Source organism: Watersipora subatra, chromosome 5 (genome assembly GCF_963576615.1).
Source record: "Watersipora subatra chromosome 5, tzWatSuba1.1, whole genome shotgun sequence".
NCBI lineage: Eukaryota > Metazoa > Bryozoa > Gymnolaemata > Cheilostomatida > Watersiporidae > Watersipora > Watersipora subatra.
Window position 1 is genome coordinate 33,366,302 of NC_088712.1, and position 19,068 is coordinate 33,385,369.

Here is a 19,068-nt window from a genome sequence, read left to right on the forward strand (position 1 = left end):
CTGCCAACTTCTCACCCTATATGAAAGGAAATCACGTAATCAATTGAAGGTAGAACACGCTATTAGATTATTTACCTTATCTTGTTATTTATATACAACCTATTATTTTTACAAACTCATGTACACAAGCTCTTCTGTTCTTCTTTTTAGAATATTTGTTAACATAATCTTAGTGGCATATTGTGCATTGAGTAAGACCCTGTACCTAAGCAATGTTGCTTATATGGCAAATTACCCAGCTAAGAATTTGCTGCATGCTATGTTGGTGAGACCAGTTATCAATTAAAAATAACAGCAGAAAATCATACAATTAAAAGGAAAATCAAACATTGGCAAATATTAAATTAAATAGTTAAAAACCACCATACATACCCGCTTCAAAAGACTGTTCAAACTTCTTCTATGGGACATTGTGATTGCTTTGGCATTTCGTTGGGATTGTTTCTGTTACAAATATGAAGTGCACATGTATATGGGCTATGTTTTTGTGCAATAAACACAAATACATGTATATAAAAATAATGCGGTTAACTCATGCAATTATTTACAGGTACATGAAGATTACACTGTTAACCAAAACAAGTAAAGGGAAATTATATGCGTTCATTCGCGCTGTTACCTACCGTAACTGAAGTAGTGACCCGTTTTACATAGACAATTCGTGAAGCGCTCTTCATATTGAATGTTTCAACTAAAAACATACAGATATCGTGTTACTAGGTTTAGAAGCCTGTACTGATACCCTAATTATCCACAGTACCGGTACCAGATATAACCCTAATCCTACACAGTATAACTGTACTATATGCAAGAATTAGAGGTTTCTACAGGTACTAAATATGACCCTATTCCTACACAGTATAACCGTACTATATGCAAGAATTAGAGGTTTCTACAGGTACTAAATATGACCCTATTCCTGCACAGTATAGCCATACTATAGGCAAGGATTAGAGGCTTGTACAGGTACCAGATATGACCCTAATCCTGTACAGTATAGCCATACCATATGCAAAGATTAGAGGTTTCTACTTACTTCTGATTGGCTTCCATTGAGCTTCAAATGATTAACGCGGGTGTATGGGCACGTGTGATGCTTTCCATGCTAGTCAATGACATGGCCGATAAAAGAGTTCATTGATTCATTGCATATAGTATATAAGCCTCTATCTAGGTTCTATATAATTGCATAGCCTCATTATAAACTTATAAAACTATAAACTCATTCTTTTATAGCTCCAGTTTTATAGATCAAGTCTCGCAACGCCGATCCTGCGTGCAATTGATATAGGAAATAATAAATAACCGTAATTCATTCAGAATAGTTTTTCATCTTCATTTTGCTACTAGCCCTAGGTGAGATAAGTAGTTAGTGAGTGGAGCCTTGTTGTAAAATAATAAACCAACACCAAGTCTGACTTGCATACAGACTAGAATATCCACTGAGGGGGAGCACAAAGTTCAGCAACAGTCATTATTGAGCTTGGTGCTCTCCTTCTGTGATAGCTAGTTTCTTCCGAGTGGTCTTATTGTTTACTAGGCTTATTTATCTTAAGAGTCATTATATTACAAAACATTTACTTTAACATCTCAAACACCCACCCTCTTTTTCCTTGTTAATATTATCGCTTGTCGTGTGGCAGATTGATTGTGGTGACAAACTGTGTTGACTTATTAAGACTAAAGGTTAACATAAACCTCAGTCAATCAATAATCAGTACAGGCCCAGGCAAAAGTGAATGCAATGTAACAGCAATTATACCCTGCACAACATTACCCACTTACTTTAAACGACTGCAGCTGTACCTTTTTCACTTGTCAGCATCACTCTTTAGAACAAGATTGCATTGGTCAGTAGATGTGCAAGAGGCTTTGATGTTTCTTAGTAGTAGTCTGAGCCAAATACTGGTATTATTTCCTAAACTACTGTTACGGTACCCATTCTGTTTGTTTACAGCTTGAAGACGGTGGTTACTCCATTACCATGTACACAGTACATGCGCTCAGTACTTTAGATGGTCTTCAAGCATACATAGAAGAATATGAGCTGAGACACACGATGAAGTATGTGGTCGCAAAACAAGACAAGAGCTTCACTGCTCCACCCAATGCCGGTACGCTCTTAACGTTCTGAAACTGGTTCCTTACAGGCTTAAATGTGTGTATATATATATAAAGATATTTATATTATATGTAAATATATACAATGTTTAATTAGGTCTGTCTGGGCTAGCGGGGAGTCTGGTGTGACAAATTTTATTGCATGTATAACAAGCTTTCTGTGTTCGTTTAGTGATATTACACTAGGTTTTTCGGTTTAGTTACTAATAGGGTATGTATCATTGAAAGATTACGCAATGTATATATATGTATGTACACGTATATATATATAAACTTTGCTTCTGTTTGCCGTACTATAATTTTTTTTATTTCATTAATCTTTAGAAAGTCTTGCAAAGAAGTGAGGCGTTTCGTCGGAAAGATTCCGAGTACGATTGTTGGTTCAAAGATAATGCTAAGCAAACATGACCGAGATATCAACAGAAGGAAGAAAGAGCAACACAAAGACAGTGCAAGTGAGTGACAGCGGTATCTTTGTGTATAGGGCTGACGTACTGCACTCATTATAGATGTCAATAGCGATGCTACATTTCTACATGTATCAGACTCATCTGCTTTTTTCTTACCCAAGTTATAATCCTACGACTAAACACGAGCGAAGCGATTGTTCGAGAGCTTTATGATAAATGCATATGTGCACACAACTCATGAAAATTATTCATCAACGGCCGTCACAAACCTTTTTCCCGAAATCTCATCAACAAATTTAACCATTTTTCAATGAAGTCATTTAAGTATAATAACGAAACAAAACACATAAACCTATTTAAATATGTTACCAAGTCTTTGAAATCTGTAGACAATATTCTAAACCTTACCCATCTAAACGGATTATACATAAACAGACAGATTAATTTGGCCTAAAATCGCGATTAAAACTTTGACAAGCTTTTTTAAATCAAAATTAAGACCAACCAACAAAACGGCAAGAAGGCCGCGAGACAGAGAGTAGAACCATCAAGTCTTGCGCATTTCATGAGAAAAACGTGCGCATTTCACCAATCTATAGCCTTGTCGAATGGACGGAGGTTTCTGTAACTAACGTAAAAGTACTGAAAAGTAATCGTTTCTTTTTTGCCGATTTCAAAGTAACTGACATTTTAGACACTTATAATGAGTACTATGGTATTCCAACTGATGTCCAAAGCAGTGAAAGTAAAGGAAATGATGATGATATTTTTCTAACAATTCTTATAAAATTATTACGACGTTTAATTATAAGAATAATTATTCGATTTTATAAGATTTAATTATAAGAATAGTCATTAGAATTTACAAGATTGAAGTATATAGTGATCGATGTTGGACAATATGTTTCTGTTATTATTTTTTCTAAATAATTTTGTTAAATTATTTAGAAAGATTTTTTTAAAAACTAGATAAATATCACAACTTCTTGATATCGGTTGCTATGACGTTTTAAAATGTAAACAGAATTGTGCATTGGTTTTCTATTATTACTATATTACTATATTAATAATACTGGTTATTCTAATAATATCAGTGCATTTTACTTCTAATATCACATTTCTCCTATTGCAGGGGTAGAGATATAAACATACAATCATTTCTTTTCATTATTGCTGTTTGTCATGACCAAACACTTTTTTAAATAGATTTTCTAAAAATCTATATAAATATCACAACTTCTTGATATTGTTAGTTATGACGTTTTGAAATGTAAACAAAATTGTGCATTGGTTTTCTATTATTACTGTATTACTATATTAATAATACTGGTTATTCTAATAATATCAGTGCATTTTACTTCTAATATCGCATTTTTCCTATTGCAGGGGGAAGATATAAACATAATCATTTCCTTTCATTATTCCTGTTTGTTGTAGATAATAATACTCAGTACATTACAGCTACCATTGCAGTTATCCTATTGCACTGCAGTGCCATTTGACTGCTAATATTGCATTTCTCAACCATCAGTACACTTTATTTTTTCCAATATCACTTTGGTCGTGGGCTGTATGACAGGGAAATTTCTAGTTGGTTGTTTCAGCGTAATCTTCGTATTTTCTTCACTCAGTGAGTTAGTTCATGCTTAGTTGGGTCATATAAAATATCTATCCAATTGTGTTGTAGAAAGAGATTAATTCTGATCATCCATTAGTGAGGAAACTGCGAAATCTGGTTCAGGACGCGATAAAGATGATTGCACTGACAGATTGACAATAAGTCAGAATTTTTCTCCTCAAAAGTTACAGAGGAGTTATTATGGCCCATAGCTAAACGATAGGTTTAGTGAGCACCAGGGACCTACGATATCATTATCAACAGCTAAATGAATTGCTGTACAGTGTCTGCAACTTGACATTGTCTCTTTCTTGTTTGTACACCAGCACAATATGCAAAATCAGTCGCTTTGAAATATGCGTGTTAGGCCAGCGTAACTGACACAAGATCTGTGTTATATCCATATTATCTTTGATATCAAAAGAAAGGCTTTATTCATTACCTCACTCATAAAAAGTTCAAAATACAGTTCAAATACAAGTTCAAATACATAAAAGTTCAAGATTTATTGATATTTTAAATTAAAATATCAATAAATCTATAAACAAGTATTAAAATATCTCTCAACATGTACATACTAGAAACGCATAAAAACATTCCACTCTGATGGCTTGTGGTGCTAATTGGCCATAATGGAAAACAGAAAAAAAGCACCTCTCTCAACATATAAATGAGACGTTAAAAAATATAAACGGAAACGGTGGCTGTTGACACAAGCATATTTAAAACTTCATCATGAGCATATACATGTAGAACAAGTTTATACATCTTTATACATATGCCATAACATTAATCTCGCATCATGTATGTAAATAAGTAATAGCCTAACCTAGAGGATCACAGCTTCTACATCGCCATTCATGATCTGCAGCTCCAGAGAAAGGCTCCAAATCCGTAGGTTTGATAATGATGAAACGACGATGAAACGACGATGAAACCATTAGTTGCAACTGCCACACAGTACTATCTCTCCACTGGGCGCATTCAAATCGGTGTTGTCATGAGGCCTTTGACGTGTGCAAAATAGCTAAAATGAACATAGGCTGGCTTGTTAACAGAAAGTATGTAAATGCTATTCTAAATATTTCTTTCATCATCATCGAAATACTTTTTCGGTGATTTGACCATTTACTATGAATAATAAAATACCACCAGCCAGTGTGTTCCAATATATGAAGAAATTCCGTTATTTTCTCATTTCCCCCAAACTAAAATTGATAGCGACATCTCAAGACCCGATGTTAACTTCTCTTTAAACCGATGCATTGTGTATATAAAATTTTTGAAAAGCGAAAAGTTTTGTGAACCCCAAGGTGAGTTTTATGAATTTTGTTATCGACACTAAGAAGTTTGTTGACATGCGAAAGAATTGTGTGATTATTCGCATGGTCGTATCAACGATGTCTTACCTTATCACGGATGGTGTGGGCCCTGGTTCGTCTGACCTTTGATGGCAGTGGTAACCGAGGGACCTGTGTCCGTTCACCCTGCTGGAGGCAGGCCCCAACATGCGCACTGAGTTTCTTCATTGTTGAAGATGTTCAATTAGTGTGCATGTAATAACACATCAATTTTGGCACAATTACATTACATCACAAAAAAGAGTGGTGTCACTTTTGTCATGCGTGCCAGTAATATGCTTTTCTGCGCAGCGAGATGCTGCAATAAAAAGTGGAAATCTGACTGTAGATAATAGAGAACTATCAAAAGAAGCAAAACTTAAATAAGATCTGTCACCTACATGATACCCATTTCAACATTTACTGGTATGGTTTATATGACTATTGTTACTTGGTAGCCAGCATTGGTCTTCCCCACGACGAAGAAGAGATATACAGCCAGTGTATATCTCTTCTATTCCAAAGTTGTCTTCTATGGATGCAACATGTAAGACAACTTTGTTGTATTATATGTTGCATCCAAGCAGCATAGCTCGTCACCATAGAGCTTCAGTAGATGACGCTGATCGCTAGTCTGGTGCACAAACAGAAAGCGCTGTGCATCTCGTACATACGGCCTGAAATAAAATCGATTTTCAATATGTCTCTTTGACCAGCCTTCCACTAGTGTGGCACAGTTATCTTGGTCACTGACGCTACCCCTAAGAACAATGATGGCAACTGATAAAAATTTACATACATAAGTATATAAAGCCTGGCTATTTTCAGCAGAAATTAATTCGATCGTTAGCAAATACAAAAAAAATTATCGATTATGTGGCTTTTAAGCAATGTCATGAAAATTCAATGCAAACACCCAATGAGAATCTCAGCTGTGGAGTGAATACTACTGAAATTCAATACTAACATCATGGAAGAGAATGCAGAATGCATGTGAACGGCAATGTGACGATCTGTGGGCCGATATCTTCTATTAGATCTGTCAGGAAGGGGATCCTTGAAGATGGTTTTAAAATACTCCAGTATGTGTGGCCTCATCTCAGGTAGAAAATTAACTCCTTCGGACACCATGAGATGAATGTGACGTTTGATTCTGTCATCGACATTTTGAAGCATACCTGCTTGCTAAAAAGACATACAAGTGTGGGTGTAAGATAGAAAATAACTTGAGTAATGCACAAATGTGCAAATTTATTTGTAACATGTACAGACTGTGGGCACAATGTGTAATGGGGTACGTCTGTCTCTTTTCACCGATTTAATTGCATAGTGGAAAGGAGCAATCGCACTTTGCTCAGCTTTTGTGATAACAATGTACAGTTGCACGGTTGTTCTATTTTTATGAGAGCCAATCATACAACTATATTCAAAGACATTGATAGTAAAGTTGATATTTTTAACATGCTTTGCCAACTGGGTGATTTTGATGGCATTTCACTTTAGGTAGACTGAGTAAAAAGTACTCCTCTAGCCTCAGTGGCCAGACATCCTTCACGCTCCTCAGCATCTTAGTCTTCTGTGTTTTGACAGAAGTGTTTTCAGACATCGACTTTAACCTAGAAACAAATAATGTTTTTCTTGGTATAAATGTTATCATTGATAACTGCATAAATGACACTGATCAGACCAAGGAGACAGAATAAGTGTTCAATATCACTAGCAAGTTTGGAAAAATTGGACGTTTATATAGTTGACATAGGACAATACCTACATTAGAATGTTGGTGTGACAACATGTAATTTATTTCAATGTTGGCACCGCTATATAGGGTAGTGAATAGTTATGAAAAAAATTTATACTGGCATTGGCGTGGTATTGACATTTCAAATGTTAGACAACTTTGAAACACCAACCTTGAAATCAGAATATCTGACTATTCTCTTTATTGTCAGTCTGGCAGGGGAGTCCATTTTTATCGTGTCCTGAACCAGATTTCGCCGTTTCCTCACTGATGATCAGAATTAATCTCCTTCTACAACACAGTTGGATAGATATTTTGTATGACCCGACTAAGCATGAATTCACTGAGTGAAGCAAATACAAAGATTACTGTTATGTTTCTGCACAGAAGCAATTAAATAGAGTATTAAATTAGAGGAATGGTTTATTGCACTCTCCAGAGACAACTGATTTGATAACAGAAAACCCAAGTATTTATATGTTTGGTCATAGAAAAGCTTTGTAAAAAGCTACAAGCATTATTAATAGCTATAATGAGACAGTACTATATAATATTAGCTTGTATAAAGCTTTAGCTAAAAAGCATAATGTTTGTTGGCAAAGTACCAGTAATACTTGGCACTTGCATGACACCTCCTCACTAAGCTAAAGGTTCTTTCTGGTTCTCTTAGACCTTCGGGGTTTGTCTTTGGTATACTCATCTCCATCAGGTAGACGAGGGTTGCGTGGTCTTCTTCTAGACGGAGGTTGCTCTGTTACAGTTGTAGGGGCTGGTAGTTGCAGTTTTGTCTCCTCTGTTATATCAGGTTTATCTCCAGGGTCTTGATCTTCTTCTGTTGAGTATCTTGGTCTGAGTTGTTCAACATGTCTTCTCCAAGTAGGTCCCTTTGGTACCACTTTGACATTGAGACTACGAGTTCCATATATCTTAGTAACAATGGCTGGAACCCATCTAGGTTGTCTGTTGCGTCTAGGTCCATGATACAAGGCATAGCATGGTGCTCCAAGATTGTAGCTGCGTATCTTGCTAACTGTCTTTTCTGCCGATCGGTTGACTTCTCTGGATTGATGAAACTGTGCTATGTGTGCGGGTGATGGTAATAGGGTGTCAATCTTGCATCTCATCTGTCTTCCATTCAGCAGCTGACTGGGAGAGTATCCTGTAGGAAGTGGTGTCCTTCTACAGTGCATCAGGAACTGTTGTAGTGCAGATTTAGGTGAGAGTGACGATTTCTTCATGGCTTGTTTGAAGGATTGTACTAGTCTTTCAGCTGCGCCATTTGTAGCTGGATGGTAGGGTGCTCCAGTGAGGTGAACAATGCTTCTCTCTTGACACCACTGCTGAAACTCTCCTGAGGTGAAGCTGGTAGCATTGTCAGTGACTATGGTGTGAGGGTATCCAAAGTGTGCGAATATCTCCTCTAAGATGTCTGTGGTAGCTCTGGTAGAAGTAGATGACGTCCTGTGTATGCATGGATACTTTGAGTAGGCATCTATCATCACTAGCCATTGGCTGCCCATGAAGTTCACTGCATGATCTAGGTGAAGACGACTCCATGGCTTCTCAGGTAGCATCCAGGGATGTATAGGATACTTCTATGGAAGCTTCTGGTGTTCAGCACAGGCAGTGCACTGTCGGCTTGTCTCCTCTATATCAGAGTCAATGCGAGGCCAATAGACAGCAGTTCGAGCTAGCTTCTTCATTCTTTCCATTCCAAAGTGTCCAAGGTGAAGGATCTTTAATACTTCCTGTTGTAACTTGACAGGAATGACTACTCTGTTGCCATATAGAAGACAACCTTCAGTGATAGAAAGTGAATCTGAGATCTTGTGGAAGAGTGACAGCTGAGTCTCCTTCATCTCTTTGTTACCAGGCCATCCTTCTGCTGTGTAGCGCATTACTGTGGCTAGTGTTGGGTCTTTCTTTGTCTCCTTTGCTAGAACATTGTAGTCTGTAGAGTTGAGCTGTTGTCCAATAGTGTGAATAGTGCATACTGTATCAACATCATCCTCATCTTCTCTTGCATCAAACTCTTTATCAGGTCCAACTGGCAGTCTTGAGAGGACATCTGCATTTTGATGATGCTGGGTAGATCTGTATTCTATGGTGTAGTCATACTGATTTAGTACCAGTGCCCATCTTGCTAGTCTGTTGGCTGCTAAAGCTGGAACTCCTTTGGTAGGTCCTAGAAGTGTGAGAAGAGGTCTGTGGTCAGTTACCAAGATAAACCGTCGACCATACAGGTACTGGTGATACTTCTTTAGAGCAAATATGATTGAGAGAGCTTCTTTTTGTATTTGTCCATATTTCCTCTGTGTGCTGGTCAGTATTTTTGAAACATTGGCTATTGGTCTCTCACTTCCATCAGGATAACGATGAAATAGTACAGCTCCCAGTCCAGTTTCTGAAGCATCACATGAGATTCCAATGTCAAGATCTGGGTTGAAGTGTGCTAAGACACTATCAGTTGATAGCATATCTTTCAGTTTGTTGAAGCTCTTTTCTTGTTCAGTGCCCCACTTCCAGGTCTCTCCTTTGCGTGTCAGTTTGTGCAATGGTCCTGTGAGTTGTGACAGATTGGGTATGAACTTGCTGTAGAATTGTGTAGCTCCTAAGAAAGATCTTAGCTGAGTTAAGTCTGTTGGGACTGGCATCTGTTGTACTGCATCTGCCTTCTTTCCTTTAGTGATTCCCTTTGAAGTGAGTTTGTGTCCCAGATACTCTACTGTAGGTTGAGCAAAACAGCACTTGTCTTTTCTACATCTGAGCCCTCTTTCTTCTAATCTTTGAAGAAGTCGACGTAAGTTTTGTAGATGGCTCTCTGCATTGGCTCCACTCACTAGTATATCATCTAGGTATACTGCTACTCCTGGGAGGTCTTGGGTCAGTTGCTCCATGATTTCTTGAAAATACCCTGGTGCTGAGCTTATGCCAAAGGGCAACCTTTTCTGTAGTAGTACTCCTCGGTGTGTTGATAGTGCTAGTCGTCGTTGACTTTCTGGTGCCAACAATATTTGATTGTAGGCATCTGCTAAATCAATCTTTTGTGTAGCAATAGCCTCCACCTAGTTTTCTGATTAGATCTTCTGGTAGTGGGATAGGTTTCCTATGTGTTTCTAGCTGATTATTGATAGTCTTGGAGTAGTCTCCACATACTCTGATCTTCCCTGCAGCTTGACCTGTTGTAGATTTGCGTACAGGTACAACTGGTGTTCCATACTGGTTAAATTGAGTTGGTTCCCATATGCCTTTAGCTACACCTGCTTCGTTTGCTTGGTTGAGCTCTTCTGTCAAGGCAATAGGAACTGGTCTGGGTCGGCAGAAGACTGGCTTTGTTGAAGGTTTGAAGTTTATCTCTAGTTCAAAGTTCTTGAGACATCCTAGCTCGTCTTTGAATATTTCTGGAAATTCTTTGCACATCTCCTTACACTTGATTTGTAACCTCCCATCTGGCTGGTTCTCTGTGATTGTTGATACAAGGTTCTGTTGTAGCTTGTCATTAATAGAGATGCCTAGTTGCTGTATAGCAGTTCTTCCTAGTAGGTTGAGATCTTGTACAGCACTAATCACAAATGGTAGTCTGACTTCTTTCTGTGCATCCAATTGGGCAGTTAGCTCACATCTGCCAAGCATCTCTATGAGATGTCCTGAGGCTGATTTGTAGTTAACTGTAGTAGGTTTTAGGTTTGGCTTTCCTAGCTTCTCCCATATTGATTTACAGATGAAGTTGTCACATGCTCCAGTGTCCAGTTCAAGTGTGAAGTTGTCTCCCTCCAGTTTGATGTTTTCAGCAAGTTTCACCATCTTGGTTGATGTGCATTCTATTATCTTTACTGGTTTTTCTGCTGCAGATGATTTCTTTTTCTTGCATGCTCTTTCTATGTGACCTTGTTTAGAACAAAAGTTGCAGGTGGCTGCTTTGAATCTGCAGTCATCCGCTGTATGGTTAGCTCGGTCACATCTGTAGCATAGCTTTCCTTCCTTCTGCTTGTCAGATGTAGAGTTGTTTTTCTGGATTGGTTTGTATCTTGATTTCTGTTGAGCAACCTTGTTGACTTTAGACGAGTTTCCATAAACTGTCTCTTTGGCAACTTTAGCTGCTTCTTCTGTTTCCTGTGCTACCTGTATAGCTTTGTTGAAGTTGAGTTCATTGTCCTTGACCTTGAAGAGAGATTTGAGAACTGCTTCATTGTTTACAGAGCAGATAAATCTTGTTCTGAGAGCCTCATCTAATGGATCTGTAATGTCTATGAAGGCACATGTAGTTGCATCTTGACGAATTCTGGCAGCTAACTCTTGAATAGTTTCTCCAGGTTTCCTCTGCATGTCACTCCAATACTTGTAACGCTCTCTAACAATGAAGCGCTTAGGGTCATACTGGTCTTTGAGAAATTCCAGTATTTCATCCATGTTGAGGTCGTTGATCTGCTTGGGTGTTGAAAGCTGAGCTGCCATATTACTAAGCTGCTTGTAGAGTGTAGGCTGTTGGTTGGTGAGAAAAGTGCCAGCAATCTTGTCTTGATGAATAGAATTTGCTGCAATGAATGTGTTGAATCTGTCTATGTAATCTGTTAGTAGCTCTGCTGTTGGGTCAAAACCTGGGAAGGCTGGAACAGCGGTTGCAGCTGTTTCTTGTTTCCGTTGTAGGTTTTGTAGTAGTAGCTCCATCAGTTTCTTATTCTCCTCCATTCTTTCATCTTGCTGACGTCTGTATTCCTCTTGTTGCTGCTTGAACTCCTCATGCTGCTGTTGTCTATGCTCTTCTTGCTGCTTTCTCTGCTCCTCTTGCTGCTGTCTCTGGTTCTCCTGCTGCTTCTGCATTAGCTTGATCAGGTCTGCTACTTCTGCCATTGTAGTGGTGCAATTTTGAACAGTTACTCTTGTAATAAACTAGAACTCTTTGTATCGATTTTATCAATGATAAAATCTGAACAAAACTCTTTGTAACTGTTCAAAAGAGAAATCCTTGTCGCCAATTAGCTTCTGTTATGTTTCTGCACAGAAGCAATTAAATAGAGCATTAAATTAAAGGAATGGTTTATTGCACTCTCCAGAGACAACTGATTTGATAACAGAAAACCCAAGTATTTATATGTTTGGTCATAGAAAAGCTTTGTAAAAAGCTACAAGCATTATTAATAGCTATAATGAGACAGTACTATATAATATTAGCTTGTATAAAGCTTTAGCTAAAAAGCATAATGTTTGTTGGCAAAGTACCAGTAATACTTGGCACTTGCATGACAATTACGCTGAAACGACAAATTATAATTTGGGTAAGAAAAAAGCAGATGAGTCTGATACATGTAGAAAAATAGCGTCGCTATTGACGTCTATCATGACTGCAGTACGTCAGCTCTACACACAAAGATACGCTGTCACTCGCTTGCACTTTGTGTTTGTATTGCTGCTTCCTTCTTCTGTTGATATCTCGGCCATGTTTGCATAGCATTATCTTCGAACCAACAATCGTATTCGGAATCTTTTAAACGAAACGCCTGGACTTCTTTGCAAGACTTTCTGAAGATTAAGGAAATGGAAAAAACTATAGCACCTCAAACAGAAGCAAAGTTATATATATGTATGTATATATATATATATATATATATATATATATATATATATATATATATATATATATAATATCTGTTATATAGTATATATAATAATCGACATGCCCTCTATTCTTATCATTAAAATGTGTTGCAACTTGCTCCATACCCTTTGTGTTTCAAGGTGCCTCACATGACATCTTGAGAATAGAATGCCTCAGCTTACTATGGGTAGTATTCCTACTGCATCTCTATCTGCAAAGTTTAAATTTTCAGCATAGATGTCAGATATATATATATATATATATATATATATATATGAAATGTTATATAACTTTTGTGTTTTTACAATGTGAGTTTATGGTTATGTGAACATATGGTAAACTTTCAATCATGATGCTTATTTCTCCAGGGATCGACTACAAATGAGTTGTTTCTAAAAGTATGTTATTGGCATAAAAAATACAGACCATCAAGGAGTGCCCTTACCCATCAAAGAGGGTCTAGAAGATAAGCGAAGAAGAAAAATATAGTTGTCGCTCTGGCAGTATAAATTGTGAATAATCGAAAACAGACATAATACCACGAAACGAAAGCAATAGATTTATCATTTGTGTCTTTTTTCCAGGCATAATAAAACTACCAAAATGATATACATGTACCTATATCGATATATCTTGAATAAACGTGGCAGCAGGAAAATCTTCATTTACTATGAAGATCTACGCCCAAAGGCGCACGTTTTTGTTGAACAAGGTAGCTACGAGTTGCTTGAATCGGCAACTCACACGTTTGGTTCGTAGCTGTGTTCACGCATCAAATTGCAGTAGTCCGGGGCTACAGGCCATTTTTGTGTCACTTTTTTTGCAAGGATTCATGATAATGGGGTATAACAAGTCTTAAATTTGCTAGAGAGATTAACACATCCCATACTTTATGTACTATACTTACTGGAGATATTGTTGTCAAGCAGTGATTACTTGCCATTAAAAGGTGAGTAGAAATACATAAATAAGATTTTCTTTGCGCGATGCGCACTTAGTCAAATCACTCAATTAGCTCTATAAACTCAAGTCTGTCTTTTCAATACGGAGCGTAGGTTCTTAGTTTGTTTTTGCTATCGCCCTGTCAGAGTCAGATGTAAAAAATATGATGATTTGTGAGTTTCTAGCCCGCAGTTCCTAAATCGGTTCGAAAAATTTGTAGCTGTGTTGGTGATTATATGTAATCAGTAGTACCATGGACGTAAGAAAATAGTTTTGTATAACTTTTAAAAGAAACCTTTGACATCAGTGTTAAACGTCCTGCTCTAGCGGGCAATATTTGTTTCTTTTTTGCATTTCTAAAGCAAGCAGCTTTGTCTGACCAGCAATGTTGTTCTGCATGCTTGCAGTCGAAACTCTTCTTTTGAAAATAATGAATGACTACTGGCATTAAAGAATGGTTACTGGTGTTTTGCATAGCTGGAAATGCCTAGATTTCTTCTAGATACTAGAAATATAAGGAATATATATATAAAAGAGTGATAAAAACATACATTGAAAAAATACCAAAAAGGTTTACATTTACATTTACTGTTTACATTGTTATAGTACCAAGACATGATTCTGAGCGAAGTCACTACTACCTAATGGTTAGTATTCTTATACTGCACTTTTATATTAAAAGATTATGTCTTTATATTAATTTTGAGAACAATTAGTGTTGCATGGCTGTGCATAGTTATTATAATTATTTTAAAAATTTAAAATACATGTAGCACATCTTTTATATAGCATGGAACTTGAATAAGATAACTGTTTTGTAGGCACTGGAATATTTGTTCTGCATGTATCTATAACATGCAACTTGCATTAGCTTGCATAGCTTTATATATAAGTTGTATATGGTACTCTGTTTGCAGCTGTTAGATAGGAAACTTGAGAAAATTCATTTAATGGGCTCTTTTTTTATAAAGGACAGCAGACCATTGAAAAAAGGTGAGCACAAAATACTTCACTAGGTTTGTCGGTAAATCTTACAAAAAGCAACAGTTACAGCCTTTGCATTCTAGCATAAATGGTTTAATCCAAAAACTCACTTTGAGCAACAATATTTGCAGGAAGCTTGTTTCTGTTGATGAGAGGTTTGCTGATTATGCTGTGAAAGATAATGAGATGGTGGCTATGCAACAGAAAGATCGTGTAAGCTGTGGACTGTATGTTATCAAGGTGAGTGACACTCTCATTCGTAGAGGTCTCAAGACTTCAACAGTTATCAGTAGGAAACGTCTGGTAGGATTATTTATCTACACATTAACTATTACGGGACTATTACTAGGGAACCTAGTCCTGTTCTGCCAATTTTCATTGTTAACCACTGTTTTGTCAGCCAAATTAGTGGGGTTTCTTGTAGGGGCTTATGCAATTACTTACATTTCTTTTGTAAACTTATTAAAGAACAATTCTAAGAATCTCTATTTTTATACGGTTTTTAATATTTTCAGCATGCGCAACGATATCTTGAATCATTTGAGCTAGAAAATAGAAAAGATGGTGATATGTCTATAAATCCTTCCATACACCGTAAAGATGGTGATATGTCTATAAATCCTTCCACACACCGTAAAGATGGTGATATGCCTTTAAATCCTTCCACACACCGTGAAGATGGTGATATGCCTTTAAATCCTTCCACACACCGTAAAGATGGTGATATGCCTTTAAATCCTTCCACACACCGTAAAGATGGTGATATGCCTTTAAATCCTTCCACACACCGTAAAGATGGTGATATGTCTTTAAATCCTTCCACACACCGTAAAGATGGTGATATGCCTTTAAATCCTTCCACACACCGTAAAGATGGTGATATGCCTTTAAATCCTTCCACACACCGTAAATAATTATTGGCAAGTATAAAGGTATGTGAAACAATAACTATTTCCAGCAGATTTGGCACATCTGTATATCTTGTATGTAAAGATATGTAAAGATACTTCCTTATTTATCTGGTTTAATTTTCTCAACCTGAACTAACAACTTTTTAGCATTTTGCATTGATCTTCATTTTTAACCAGTTGTATTTATTTATGTTAGGAAGATGGTCAAGCATTGGCCGATATCAAGCTCTCTATTTAAGCAGGTAGGTTGAAGCCACATACAGGCTAACAAGTTTTATATTTATATAATGTTAATACATAATTATTATTTTACTGGGTTCACCAATCTAGAGCATGAAAATATTATTCTGATATATTTTAAAGAGTACAGTGTTGGTATCAACGGACATTACCTGCTTTGTATATCACTAGATCAAAACTTTGTGAAGTAGTCTGTAACTTTTTCTATTTCTTTATTTGTGTAATAGCCAAGGAAGAATCCGCAAGAGAAGAAGCAGTGAAATGTTTTAGGACAACAGAAGATCATAAAGCTACCAACTGGAATGGCAAGGAGCTTACAGAAAACCCTGTGAAATTTCCTGCGGTGTCACTAGATACTCAGCTGATGTAATATAAAATTAAGTACCTTAAGCGTTATAAAACACACTATGCTTGTTATGTTTTTAATATAGTTGCAGCCAAAGATTATGAACATTGTCGACAGGAGAATATATCTGGAATGTATGATGGTATTCAGATGGTAAATAAATCTTTTAAAGATATATTATCTTTAAAAGAGTAACTCTGACTATCAGGTCATTGGTCGGCGACTTATTAGATTGGGTCCAGCTGTACTAGAAGCTTGGAGTCATGGTGTAAAAAGTTGACTGCAGAAAATGACAATAGTAGGCCAACTGCAGTATATTATGGTATGGAAAAATGCATTACACATAGCTAAACAGATGTTTTCCTGTTATGGTTTGCAATGTACACAGTAGCCTGTGAGGTAGTAGACAGTAGCCTGTGAGGTGGTAAACAGTAGCCTGTGAGGGTAGTACACAGTAACCTGTGAGGGTTGTCTAGATGGTCAGCTCTAACACTTTATTTTGTGGTGATTCGATGTCTGAATGGATTTAGTCTTGCATATGTAAAAGGCAGTACAGGTCCGGTGTACGAGAATATCATGTTTGCGCCGGTCCACAACTAAAAATCCTCTACACGATGTGAATATATCGGCTGGAATTTGTGAATAACTTGTGCTATCTAGGTTATGTTTAACAGACGATTGCGGAGCTGTACGCGTACAATAGTTTCGAAAGTATTCTTAGTAGTTCTCTAATCTGCTGGTTTATTAATTTTTCAAGTTTATTTTTCCTTGTGCGCGTCTAGTGTTTGTTTCTGGTTGTATCTTCTCAATATTGTAGATGTTTCGATAATCAAGCGAGTTATAGTTTGCTCAGTTTCTCATTTACTTAGATATCCAGTTTGTTATCTTCATACAATTTTTTATGTTGTTGTTGTAGGTAATGCAAAGCTGTTTAGGAAGCGGCGATACAATTGCGGGGCTGTATCAGGTAAGTAGTGATATGATTGTTGCGCTATATCAGGTAAGTGGGATACAATTGTGGTGCTACATCAGGTAAGTAGTGATACAATTGTGGCACTATATCAGGCAAGTGGTGATAAAATCGTGGTGCTGTATCAGGTAAGTGGTGATACAATATTCTGGTGCTATATCAGGATATGTCACATCCATTCTGTGAAGCTCCTCTTGTTTTGAAAGCATTTGTTCATACCAATTTTATCAATTAAAAATCCTCATTGTTAGTGTGCAACTTGGACATTCACCTGTTCCATAAACTTGAGACTAAAAACTGTTGCTGTTGTTTAACAGTCACATACCATTATGTTTTTATAAGGAAGTTATTCAATCTCTATTGATAAATCCTACATTGTCATTTCGTTTGTGTGTTAGTCTGTGTAAACGGTATCTATTTACACAGACTAACAGACACATTTTTAGGCTGATTTTGTTACAACTTCGTACTCATATGCTCTGTGCTTTTAACACTTCACACTCATAGGTATTTATGAAACTCAAAAACGACATAATTAGTTTCACATGATTCATGCAAAATCAGTATTTCAAAAAGACTCAAGTTTGTGGACAAGTGACAAGAAGTCGGCCAACGCATTTAGTGTGAAAACAAACAATAATTATTAGGAAAAAAGCCCATCCGGTAAATTTTAAACCATTTATTCTTCGATTTTCTAAATTGTGTGATAGAAAAAAAGAGGAAAAATGTTGTACTATGGCAGCCTATTCAAACACTGTAATATTTGTTTTGGTTAAAACTATTCAGATAGACGATGCCAAACTCCTTATCGTAGTAAGATTTGTTGTGAGAATGAAAGCTGAAAGTGCACAGCTACGATGTCAATACCTGGGCACTGGCCATTTCTGATGTCAATACTTGGGCACTGGCCATTTCCGATATCAATACCTGTGCACTGGCCATTTCCAATATCAATACCTGTGCACTGGCCATTTTTGATATCAATACCTGTGCACTGGCCATTTCTGATATCAATACCTGGGCACTGGCCATTTCCGATATCAATACCTGTGCACTGGCCATTTCCAATATCAATACCTGTGCACTGGCCATTTCTGATATCAGTACCTGTGCACTGGCCATTTCTGATAGCAATACCTGGGCACTGGCCATTTCTGATAGCAATACCTGTGCACTGGCCATTTCTGATATCAGTACCTGGGCACTGGCCATTTCTGATATCAGTACCTGTGCACTGGCCATTTCCGATATCAATACCTGTGCACTGGCCATTTCTGATATCAGTACCTGTGCACTGGCCATTTCCGATATCAATACCTGTGCACTGGCTATTTCTGATATCAATACCTGTGCACTGGCCATTTCCGATATCAAAACCTGGGCACTGGCCATTTCTGATATCAGTACCTGTGCACTGGCCATTTCTGATATCAGTACCTGTGCACTGGCCATTTCTGATATCAGTACCTGTGCACTGGCCATTTCCGATATCAATACCTGTGCACTGGCCATTTCCGATATCAAAACCTGTACACTGGCCATTTCCAATATCAATACCTGTGCACTGGCCATTTCCAATATCAATACCTGTGCACTGGCCATTTCTGATCACACGCACATGCTACAGCGTATTATAAAATGTAATCGACCAGTTTGCATCAAATATGTTGCGTATGAAAGCGTGTTGGTAAACAGAGAACAAATTATCGCTGAAAACCTAATCAAACGAACGTCATATTTACATTTACTCGCTTGAAAGGTCAAAAGATTTTCCTGTTGTGTTTCTCACAATTATGGACTGGTCTTAAGGTTATTATAGTAACCATTGCAGAGTAAACCGAAAAATGAA

At 37.2% G+C, this 19,068-nt stretch overlaps 1 protein-coding gene across 1 annotated transcript; it reads left to right on the plus strand.

Moving 5' to 3' along the window:
- The first annotated feature begins 223 nt into the window (after positions 1-223).
- Positions 224-18,985, plus strand: LOC137397292 (protein SON-like). Its single transcript, XM_068083581.1, has 7 exons — positions 224-265; positions 1,958-2,064; positions 2,446-2,576; positions 14,740-14,761; positions 14,884-15,055; positions 17,166-17,216; positions 18,058-18,985. The coding sequence occupies exons 1-7, from the start codon at positions 224-226 to the stop codon at positions 18,973-18,975; spliced, it is 1,443 nt and encodes a 480-aa protein (XP_067939682.1). The 3' UTR covers positions 18,976-18,985.
- Positions 18,986-19,068: the final 83 nt, after the last annotated feature.